Source organism: Dreissena polymorpha, chromosome 15 (assembly GCF_020536995.1).
Source record: "Dreissena polymorpha isolate Duluth1 chromosome 15, UMN_Dpol_1.0, whole genome shotgun sequence".
Classification (NCBI taxonomy): Eukaryota; Metazoa; Mollusca; class Bivalvia; order Myida; family Dreissenidae; genus Dreissena; species Dreissena polymorpha.
In genome coordinates this window covers 63,288,853-63,301,436 of record NC_068369.1, presented here as the reverse complement: position 1 = coordinate 63,301,436, position 12,584 = coordinate 63,288,853, and the positions used below count along the sequence as shown (strand labels likewise).

Genomic DNA, 12,584 nt, shown 5'->3' with positions numbered 1-12,584 from the left:
ACATCACACTGCGGTGTGCACATTAGACAGCTCTGTATTTTAAGTATTTTTTACATATATAGACATACTACTCAGATAATGATTACTTGCTAAAACTTTATAACAGTCTATTGCAAGAAAATGCTGCTTTTTTTTCGTATATTTTTCTTGGGTGTTTCCAGTTAATATTTTATTTTCACTTACCAACCATTTGGTTCATTTCATAGGGGAGTTGAAAGATGCATGTATGGGTGGCATTTATTGAAGTACAATGCTTTTATTGAAATCTGACTAACAAAAACTAAGAAAACAGATTTATCGCCACCAGACTTACACAATTTTATACATAGAAAAGGTATGAAAAATGCTTTGAAAGTTGACAGTTGTATATTGGGACCCTATAGGAACTTGAATTAGTGCAATTCAACATACGGCAAAGTCCCTTACCTTCCATTGGTCATTGTTTGCTCAGGTACTTCTTTGATGTACCTCAGGTACTCTTAAGTATACTTAAATGTACCCCGGGTACAGAAAATATACTAAAACATACCCAGTAAATTAAGACTGTACCGGAGTTTTATTCTGCCCAAATAAGATGTTGGAAACACGCTACGGAATACAAAACACAATTCTCTATGAACAAAACCTGCCTAAACTTTCTTTTTTGAGTATAAGTTTCGATAATATAGAGGCCATTTTCCAAAATGTTGACATTAATCACAGTGTATAATCATATCCGTCCCCCTCTCTGATGAAACGCTATATCGGTAACCCTCTCGGATCATTATCAGATAAAAACATGGTTCTGTGTGGATAGTCATCCACAAAACAATAATTTATTGATAAAAAAGAACACGGGTCATTCAAAGTAATTATTGCACGGAACATTAGAATCATTCTGCTTTGTAGTTACATGTATATATTTATTTTCTTTGCTTCCTTAGTGACTACTTATATATAAGCTACGCAGTCGAGGGATTTCCCACTATTGAATATGAGCTTTATTGTTTTTGAATGAGTTTTTGCATGTGAAATGCCAACATCTGATCACTTTGTTTAAATAAGTTGTATAAAATGATGGTAGATATGGTTTAAAACATGAACAGACCCTTAACATTGTCAAAAATATTGAACATCTGTGTACTTTCCCTTTATATGAAGCACTGGTATCCCACTTCAATATGTGATTATACCTTCACAGGCAACATCTAAGATAAAGTTGGTTTACTGCTGCTAAAATAAGATTCAGAAACTATTGAAAACCCCGACTGATAATTTGTTTAAAACATCAATTATTTAATGATTACTGTTCGATTTTGATTTAAATTATAAGGCCTTAAAAAAAAGTGTTTGTTTCCACTGACATGGCAAAAAATATAAGGGTAGGTTGGTAGGCAAATAATTTTATTTTTGAAAATATTTTTTTTTAGAAAATGTTGTTCATGGTGCATCTTCTTCTCATTTTTTGTGTACAACTGTATATACAATAAATTTGATGATGTATGTAATGCTATATGGCTGTATTTAAATGCTTTTATAAAATAAAAACTTGCTATTAATATTGCATTTGTTGCTTTCCTTATTTCCAAGTTTAATGTTTACTTTTGGCAACGGCTTAAATAGTCCATTTATAGTCCATTTTATGACCAATTAAAGGCATAACTATTACAAGTCACAGTAAGCTTGACCCTCAGTATCTATAGGGATTCAGTGTTGTTATACTTTCTGGTCCTTTGGGATCATGGAGTGTATACTATATTTTTTTTTTTTTATAATATATTTAAATTTGGAAACAGTCACGTAGTGTTCCAACGGACATTCCACCTGAAACAAGACAAAGCCTTTTTGATAAGAGAGGTTAAAAAATGATTTTTTAGACAGGCTATTCAGAAATAAATCCCTATCTAGCTATCTTTCAATACTTTCGAACTCCCCACGCGGGTATTACTGGCAACTATGGACACTGTCGGATCCGTTTGCTGGGAAGAACCAGTACTTGGTGTCTACGGAGGAGATAATGAGAATGCTCCCTGAGTAGGAATTGGACCCACGATCTCCCGATCGCTAGGCGGACACTACACCACCGCTACCTCAATTTTATACCTGTAGAAAAAAAATCCTAGAAAAAAAAAACACAACAAAGTCCAGCCCTCTGAAAAAATCCGGCAGAGGTTATCCATTGGCCCATGCCAGCATAGCTCAATTCCCCAACCCTTCACCCAACTTTGTCCCAAGTCATACAAAGTTTTAATATTGAATAAATAAGTGGGTGGGGTAATATGAAACTACTGCACCATATAAATAAACACATACCTATCACATTCCAACATGATATATACCTGTTAAAAATATATTAATAAAATATACTGTATAACTGACATGTTTGCAACTGCTTTAATATACCTTCGACATACATGCCATACATTTTCAGACCAATTCCTGGACATTAAGCTCAATTTTCCAAGATATTTGCCGATTTTCCGGGACATTATACATATAGCGATATATTATATGCATTTTTGGTACGCATTTTTTTTCACATCATAAATTGAGTACATTACTAATAAATATGTTGTTAGCATCTAAAATGATTTTATGCATCGTTGATTATCACAGGCATTTCATTAATCTTTTCTAAGTGTATGATCTCCATCGTTAATTCGATCTTTATTTTCCATGTTGCCGTGTCACAATTTATTGTCTTTAAAGTCCACCATCTTGTTGAAATGATGTGATCAGCAGGTGCGCCTAGCAATGTAAAATTGTATAATATATCCGCCTAATAGGGGATTCGCATTTTGTTTAATTAGTATACGTTACAGTAATTGTTTCAATAATTAATTATCTTAAAGACGATAAAGATACACATTGTTTGTGTGTAGTTTTTTAAATTCAATCTCGCGTAAAAATAAATATTTTGATATGAGCCCGGTTTTTCCTTCCAGCACTTTTTGGTTACATCATAAATAGCTTGATGTCCAACATTTTGTGAATTTTAAGCTGGTGTGTTTACCACAAAATTTTATTTCAGTGCTGAGTTTGTGGAAAGTCCTACGATTTAATAAATTGAAAAAAAAATATGTTAAGGCATTTTGCAAAAACAGACAATTTACATTGGTTAAAAGTCAATGATGCAACAGATTGGACACCACTTAGCAAAAATGATTTGTATACAAAATTTTAAAACATTCTCGTTGAAATAAACGGCATTGATTGGTCATCACAGCGTTTCGACCTCATCGTTTTTTGTATCAAAACATTTGTAGACGCTACACAAGCTATGTTAAAACAGTTTGAGATCTGTATTCAAGATGTAACATATTGGACACAAACTGTTACGTCACCATTCATAAAAAATAATGATTGTCAGACTGAAAATTGTATAGGTTTGTGCCTTTTTTAAGTTTTATATCCAAGAAATAACCTTAATTGATAATATTGAAATAAAGGTAAGTAGCCCAAGTTTTTTTGGTAGAGTGATGGAAACAGGAACTCATGGGCACTATAAAAGGTTTTTTGTCCAGAATCCGCATGTATTTGTTACAAATTTTTGTACAAACAGGGTAGAAGTTTGTAGTTTTATGATATTTTTCAACAAGTTTTATGTTAATCTAACAAAAATGGCCACAACATTTTTCAAATACATTCATGAAATTTATATTTTACATGTTTTTTTGGGATGGAACTAAAAAGTGCTGGACGGAAAAACCGGGCTCCTATAACTGAATTATGCATGAAATGCACAATTTCCATGAGGACAACATCGATGTTTTCATCAAAAGTCTCTCTCTTCAGATGTGTGAACAACTCCTTTGTACTTATGCAGAGGGAATTATAACATAGTATATCAAAGCCAATTAACAACCACATTAAACAATGCCCCCTTTACAGTTTGACTGCGAACGCGAGACAATCGATATGAAAACACTACCCCTGTTCATTGATCGATTTGACACGTAGCCTGGTCACCTATTCGGGTAGGCATTGCCAAGGAGACGCTGCGGATTAGTGGGAACACAGATTCGAGATGCAGTTAAGATAAGATACATGTATATATAAAATGTAAAATCCGGGACATTTGACAGATTTCCAGGACTGCGGGACACGTTCTTTATTTCCGGGACAATCCGGGATGTATGGCATGTATGCCTTCGATCTCGAAACTTTCAGCTGATTTATCCATATCTGTCCTACACTTCACTGTGCAAGAGATAGTTTTGTCTCGAGATTTTCCTTGAAAGTGATGTTCCTCGAATAATTCGTGCAGCAGCTTTAAATGGGGAATATTTTTTATGAGTTTCTGCTCCTCCATATGTTGGCATTTTAAAAATGTTAGCCCAAGAACTGAGGATGCAGCGAATAACCAGCTGGCGCTGGGCGCCGCCATCTTGTTTATGTTGAAAGTTTAATGTACAGCGCCGAAAAAAAAAATATGCAGATAAAGTTTATTGAGCGGCGCTGAAAAATCAAGGTTTGATTATTTTTTTATTTTGGGCTAAAAAAAGATTAGGACCGGCGGCAAAAAATTAGGAAGGGGTCGGGCCATCGGAAACAAACAATATTTTTGTTTATGCCTAGTTTAATCATTTACAAAATTAACCTAGACATTGTAACATTTAAGGTTTAATTTGATACAAATCAAAATCTGCTAAACAGTCTTTCACTTCGAAAACTATTTCAGGTACCAACCCTAAAAATTTCAGGGTCAGTAGAATGGCATTTTTTATCTATAAATGAGTATTCCAACCCAATTTTAAATATTGCGTGAAACTTAAATAAGCCCACATTAAGCAAATGCATATACTGGTAAGAGATCCATCGCACACACACCATTGGCAATCTTATGCTGCATCAGGGATCGACAAATCCACTCGCCTGCTTGTAATTTCCAGTAGAAATCGGCTCCGGACGAGTGAATATTCCCGCAGCGCTCGTCCTGCAGGGCGAGTGGCATTTCTGGCCGAAAAGATTAAAATTTCAATTTTTAAAACATTTTTGCCCCAAAAAAACAACGTTTAATCGGCGATTAAAAATTTACCGGATGATGATATTGCACACTGCGCTAAATGAAAAAAAACAGTTAAAAGTGTGTTAAAACAGTTAATTAACTTTATTGAGTTCACACTAACAGTTCTATTTTATAACCAATTGAAAATCACAATTAAACATATTAGTTACTGATTTTTATGCCCCCTTTCGAAGAGGGGGCATATAGTGATCGGACTGTCCGTCTGTCCCTCAGTCTTGCCGTCACACTTTGCGTTTAGGTTTCGAAAAATGCTCATAACTTCTATGTCCCTTGAGATATAACCTTCATATTTGGTATACATGTGTATATGGACAAGGCCTATCCATACTCACAAATTCTTTTACCCCTGTGACCTTGACCATGAACTTAGGGTCCGCGTTTAGGTTTCGAAATCTGCGTTTAGGTTTCGAAAAATGCTCATAACTTCTATGTCCATTGAGATATAACCTTCATATTTGGTATCCATGTGTATATGGACAAGGCCTTTCCATACGCACAAATTTCTTTACCCCTGTGACCTTGATCTTGAACTTATTGTCAGCGTTAAGGTTTCCGAATCAGCGTTTAGGTTTCGAAAAATGCTCATAACTTCTATGTCCCTTGAGATATAACCTTCATATTTGGTATCCATGTGTATATGAACAAGGCCTTTCCATACGAACAAAATTTTGTACCCCTGTGACCTTGACCTTCAACTTAGGGTCCGCGTTTAGGTTTCCAAATCTGCATTTAGGTTTCGAAAAATGCTCATAACTTCTTGTTCAATATTGAAGATAGCAACTTGATATTTGGCATGCATGTGTATCTCATGAAGCTGCACATTTTGAGTGGTGGAAGTTCAAGGTCAAGGTCATCCTTCAAGGTCAAAGGTCAAAAATAAAATAAAAATCAAAGCAGCGTTCTAATGAAGCTGCACAATTTGAGTGGTGGAAGTTCAAGGTCAAGGTCATCCTTCAAGGTCAAGGTCATCCTTCAAGGTCAAAAGTAAAAAAAATAAAAATAAAAATTCAAAGCGACGTTCTCATGAAGCTGCACATTTTGAGTGGTGGAAGTTAAAGGTCAAGGTCATCCTTCAAGGTCAAGGTCATCCTTCAAGGTCAAAGGTCCAAAAAAAATAATTTAAAACCGGTGTTATCATGAAGCTGCACATTTTGAGTAGTGGAAGTTCAAGGTCAAGGTCATCCTTCAAGGTCATCCTTCAAGGTCAAAGGTCCAAAAAAATAAAATAATTCAAAGCGGCGTTCTCATGAAGCTGCACATTTTGAGTGGTGGAAGTTCAAGGTCAAGGTCATCCTTCAAGGTCAAAGGTCAAAAAAATAATTCTTTTTCAAAGCGGCGCAATAGGGGGCATTGTGTTTCTGACGAACACATCTCTTGTTTTTCAATAAATTGCAGGGCAAGTACATATTTCAGCAGGGCAAGTGAAAATTCTTAGCTACTTGCCCTGCAGGGCAAGTTGCTGAAAAACAATTTGTCGATCACTGTGCATGATACTGAGCACTTGATCGAACATCATCAAATCCATGTAACCATGTCCATGCTTACAACATGTATGATAGGTGTGACATCGCATTGGCAGAAATATGTGGTTGTAATGTTTAAAAGTGGAATACTTACTTTTTACAAACTGCGTTTTCTTCAAGGTCCAAAACACATTTTTGGTGACCCCTCTGCATCACAGTACCATGTTTTTATCTGAGAATGACTTGTACTGCATCTGCGAGGGATGCCAATATAGCGTTTCATCCGAGAGGGGGCCGGCCCCAGACTGATATGGTTATACACCGTGTTAGTATAAAATTAATTTGAAAAAAAAGCCGACAACATCAATAAGCGTTAGAATTCCTGGTACGTTTTAGTATATTTTCCGTACCCCGAATACATTTATCCTCTTTTCCTATAACTTCATGCAGCCCTTTAAGATCGTGTATTTTTTTATGACGTAAACTTCTAAGCAACATTCAAACGCAAGTGCCCGAAATCTGTTCACTTTTGTAACGCGAGAATTTCCACAGTCGATAAGACAACAATCATGAGGAAAAAACAATAAATATGATATAAATTGTCCGTTTTTCTAACCTCGTTCCCATAGAAATAGCCTAAACTATGTTTAAAATCTTTCATCAGATGGACTCCACCATGTTTTTCAATGTTTTGATTGTAAAATGTTGTAAGGGTAGTTTCCCTTGAAGGCCCTTCTCGAATTTGTATTGTGCTCTCTGTTATGAGTACTTTGCATTGCGATACAATTATGCTGTGTATGCTGAAAATTTTAACCCCCAAATGATGACACGAGACCATACGTTAAGATCGTGACCTGGGCCTATTGCGATAAATGTTCTCACTGCGTCCAATTGGGATTTTGTCATTAAACAACTGTCATGAGAAGGGGTGACAGCTTTTTATGCCCCCATTGTGAATAGAGTTTTATTAAGCTATTTTCCGTTAGTAAATACACTTTATCTAGACCTCTGAATGAAGTTATCACAGTTCATATTTCGTTTTTATGAAGACCAGTTTTGTTTAAACCATTCTGTTTAATACCATTAATTCACGAAATTCATCTTAAACAACACATGTTTAATACAAATAAACACATATTCACAAAAACATATACACTGTAACTCCAATATAACGCGGATGACGGGGTCACAGCCACGCAACAGCGTTATAAACGGATCCGCGTAAAGTTTTGACCTCATTTATTGCAGGGGACTATAAAAACATGTTTAGTATAGCCTATAATATAGGCTGTGTATTAACATGTTGTGTTGTCATCCGAAAATACATGCATATAAACCGAATCCTATCAATAACATTATACATACCGCTTTTATGATGTGCACATTAATCCGATAATCCAATAAAGTTACATCACTTAAAAAAATAATAATCTTCAACATTTATGATGATAAATAAGTTTACAAATTTCGTACACACAACTATATGCATGTGCCATTTTTCAGAAGTGTAAAGAGAACCGTGCATTATGGGGCCGAGCTTTCATTGGACAAGCGAATTTAAATTTATATTTAATGCAATACAATACATGTACAAATTGCGTCATACGCCATCCTGCAAAAAACGTGATTTTCGGGGACTTTCTGATACCGGGCAAAAGTATATCTCTGTTAACAATAACACTGTGTTAGCATGTAAATAAATAGTCTGGATTATTTAATTAATTTCTTGTACACGAACTGAATTAAATGACAAAATACTAGAATGATAATGAAATGACTGAAAAACTTGTTTTATACTGTGCGCAGTATATTTCAAAGCCGCTCCTTTAATATAGAGTCAAACTGCAATCATATCAAAGTAAGAATGTTTTATCGTTTTGAATAACTTTAATTTTATAATTATCCCACTTGCACTTACCTTATTGAAATTAGCGCACCGAACCGTTCTGATAGGGAATACATGTAATAAACACTGACTCGCAAGTTTTCACACCTTTATTGACATTACACAACAGATTAACACCAATTAGCTGTTGAGTGGCGTTTAACCTCTAATCGATTAAAATCAGTTACACGGATGGATAAAGCAATCAAGCTGTGATCGCCGCCTTCTTTGAATTTTCTGAAAATACATGAAGTTGCATAGCATGGATTTGAATCAGAAATGGAAGGTTGGAGAAAAAACGGAATCCAAGCATCCCCCGCGTTATATTGGACACAGCGTTATAACGGACCACACTATATTGGAGTTACAGTGTATTGGTTATTATAAACACATCCCAGAGCCTCGCTAGACGTCATCAAAATCAGTGAACGATCTTATAGGGTAATTCTGTGACGCAGATTACGATGTACATGAATGTTTAAAGATACGTAACTCCATTATTATTATCTGAAAACCAACATATTTCACTCGTTATTTGTTAAACAAAAGATAAATCATAAAGTATTGTAGTGAAATAAGGTCACTTCCAACAGCCTTGCTGTTGGGCTAGTTCTTTAGCGACATGGTTAAGGTGTCGGACTACCACTCTGGAGGTCGTGGGTTCAATCCCCGGCCTGAGCTCAGTATTTTCACATTAGTATATATCAAGTTTAGTTATTGTCTAATGATTTTTTCATGAAATATATGTCTTTGAAGTTTAAGGTGCACGAACTTATAGGTGTAGAGGCTTAGTATCTAGGGAGTACCCGTGGACTGGTACATTTAAGTAGTACCCAAGCCGACTATGACTAATCGAGCGTAACTTACCCCACCTCCGCTCAGCCCACCGATGCCATTGTATCTTCCAGCTTCATTTCGTGTTGGAACAACTTTATACACAGTGGAGGCATTTAAAACATTAACAAATCCTACGATGCAGACAAATAGATTTGCTATAACTGATGACATTTTAATAAGCAACACCAACTTGGCAAAAGTTTGCAGACTATGAAGTTGTGCGTTGTTATTGTTTTTGTTTAAGGACAAGATGGTCACACGTCAAAACGGTGTGTGATAATTTAAAATATTGTTTATCGACTCTCCGTAATATAGCCAGATACGTAGATTACACTAGAATGTCTATCCGTTGTATCGGCCCTCTTAATGAATACATACGAATTTTGGAAGTGAACAAATAAAAACTACGTATGTGTTATATCTAAATCTGTCGTTAAATATGTATTCTTGGACAAAACAACAAAACTGCATTTAAATCGGCATTGTTTTGACAAAATACTGGGTAGACTTAGCTCAATGTAGTACTCTGTGTTATGGACGGGAGCCAGACAGCTCGCCCCAAAGACAACTCGCCCCAAGACAACTCGCCCCAAAAATCTTGACAACTCGCCCCAAATATATTGGACAACTCGCCCCAACCAAAGACAACTTGCCCCAAATTTGTTTCTCATATATTTTATCTGGTAAGTGAACTTATAATATAATTATTTGTTGTGACTTACATTTCTCAGGTCAGGCATCTAATGTTTCCACATAACTAATGAATCTAAATTATAACAGACAACTCGCCCAAAAGACAACTCGCCCCAAGACAACTCGCCCCAAAAATCTGGACAACTCGCCCTAATGTTTTTGGACAAATCGCCCCAATCGAAAGACAACTCGCCCCAAATGAAAGACAACTCGCCCCTAATAAAATGACATTGCGCAACAACATATTTTGTCATATATATATAATACTCTTTGTGGGGAAAAAAAGTATTTTATAACATTTTTGACTTTAAAAGGAGTGCCGAATACACAAAACGAATAATACATGGGGAAAAAAACACAACTAGAAATGTGTTATATTCATAATTATATTCATAATTTATAACAATTACATACTCAAGATACTAACATTTGTATTGAAAACATACAAAGCATCAATTACGGCATATTAAATGAAATAAATAACAAAGATTTATGAAGAGAATGAAAATACAATTCAAAATATTATCAAACATTTCTCACATCTATAATAATTTTTAAAACATTACAACAACAGAAATATATAAGACGGGGTATTTAACTTGTGTTTCATTGATTTCATGATAGAAATATTAACGGAATGCACAGTTAAACTATCAGCGGAGTTTTAATTGCATCACAACTGATTGAAGGTGTTTATCCTGTTATCTTATCAGCGGGTTGTAATTAAATCGCCTCCGATTTAAGGTGATAATCTGATTACCCGCAGCGCGCAATCAGATTATATAATAACTTAAATTAGTATAAGTATTAATATTATTTAATAAGAAGAGTATATGCACCTTAAAAAACCTGTTGAATACAATAATACGAACTGATTAACTTTTTTTTATCCGTTTTATTTAATACCATATATAATTTTATATACGCGTTCAATGCCAAATAATACAGGTAAAATCATTAGTTGATGTGGATATCAGTACATTTAATAAATGTCTATATATTCTAATCATAGCTTACGCAAGTTAATATTTCCGAAGTAATCTTATTTACTGAAAGGTTTTTGGAGATAATAATTATTGTGATCAGTTTTATATGCCGTTTATTTGTGAATAAAGTGTAAACATGTTTAAAGAACAACACGAGCAAGAGTTTCGTTTTCCCATTAGTGGCTGAGTAGCTGGGTAGTATTGCGCATGCAAATTAGTTTTCCGGTTACTTAGTAGCGGCTATGTAGCGGCTACCTTTTCTGGCTACCTGTTCCGGCTACGTAGCGGCTACCTTTTCTGGCTACCTAGTAGCGGCTACGTAGCGGCTGTCTTTTCTGGCTACGTTTGAACGTTGCCAAAATTTGATATATTTTACATATATTTATATAAAAACAAATCACATTTTCACTTGCCAACCGCTCTTTCGAGTTTTATATGCAGATATGGACACTGTTGCGTCCGTTTCCTGAGAAGGACTAGTATTAAGTGTCTATGAATGAGATAATGAGAATGCTCCCCGAGTATGAATCGAACCCACCAAATCCCGATCGCTAGGCGGACACCGCATCCACTACACCACCGCGACAGTTAAAAGTTTCGGCAAATTTTGTTAAAGCGGCCGTCCAACAGATTTTGGCATGTATTAAAGCTTGTCATTTAACTGCTTTAAATGCTTTATATTGATAAATTTAAACATTTGAACTAAAAATCTCCAGTAAAAAACAAGAATAAAATTTTAAAAAAGAAGAAAAAACGTTAACCTCCACAGGGCTCGAACCACTGACCCCTAGAGTAATGGAAGCTTGGAGTAAAATGTCTCCCGACTTTACAACTCGACCATCCACGCTCACGTCAAATGCGGAGGTATTTTTTTAGCTATATAAGTAATCCTCGTAGTTTCCCAAAATATCGATTCGCGTCGAACGACGCTTTAAACTGTTGGACAGTCCCTTTAACTTAAACTTAAACAATTAATTTTATCCGGCGATTTTGAGTAAAAGTTCATCTTAAGCATCTTTAAGTTTGAAGCGAGATTATACGATAAGTATATGTGTTAAATTGTAATATATTGATACAAATATGTTACAATAACACAAAATAGGCAAGAAAAAATATACATTGAAGAATTGAATTTTGCATTTCATTTTAATATTATGTCGTTAAAAATTCACAGATCGATAGTTAACAAATGTTTATTTTATCCTACAAGCAAAATACCAGTACAGTAATTATTAGAAAAAAAAGTTAACATTCCTCCTAGCGGCGATACTAAATTCAAGGGAAAAAAACTAGCGGCGATACTGAATTCAAGAGAGAAAACTGCAGAAAAAAAACTGCGGACGCTAAAAGAGTGCACAATAACCTAGAAGCAACGTTGTTTCAACATCCTTCTCAATTAAACGTTCGACCGACGTTTCGCTTGCAACGTTGCAGAAACGTTCGGAAGTTGTTACTTATGTCGCGACCAGAATGCAGCGTTTCTAAAACGTCCTTGCAACGTTATGATGAACAGTCCTGGTAATGTTTTGTATGCAACGTTATGGCAACGTTCGGTAATGGTTGCCGACGTTGCGAACTAAATATAACGTTTCAGCAACGTTCGTAAAACGTTTGACGCCCCACTGGGTGTAGTTACAAGTAATTTTTAGATGATCATACAGAAAGCATTTTGGGCTGTGACTACTTTTGGCAGAGTTATGGTCCTTTGTCTG

General features: G+C 35.3%; 1 protein-coding gene across 4 annotated transcripts in view; it reads right to left on the bottom strand.

Moving 5' to 3' along the window:
- The window catches only part of LOC127859943 (galactocerebrosidase-like), a 46,189-nt gene extending 36,761 nt beyond the window's left edge, over positions 1–9,428 (bottom strand). For 3 of the 4 annotated variants that reach the window (XM_052397582.1, XM_052397584.1, XM_052397583.1), the window contains exon 1: positions 9,224–9,428. In XM_052397582.1, the coding sequence (XP_052253542.1) occupies positions 9,224–9,364 (141 nt within the window). In that variant the 5' untranslated portion in view covers positions 9,365–9,428. Of the gene's footprint in view, positions 1–6,625; positions 6,744–9,223 lie in introns of those variants that run through there. The other variant, XM_052397585.1, reaches the window with a different exon arrangement.
- Positions 9,429–12,584: the final 3,156 nt, after the last annotated feature.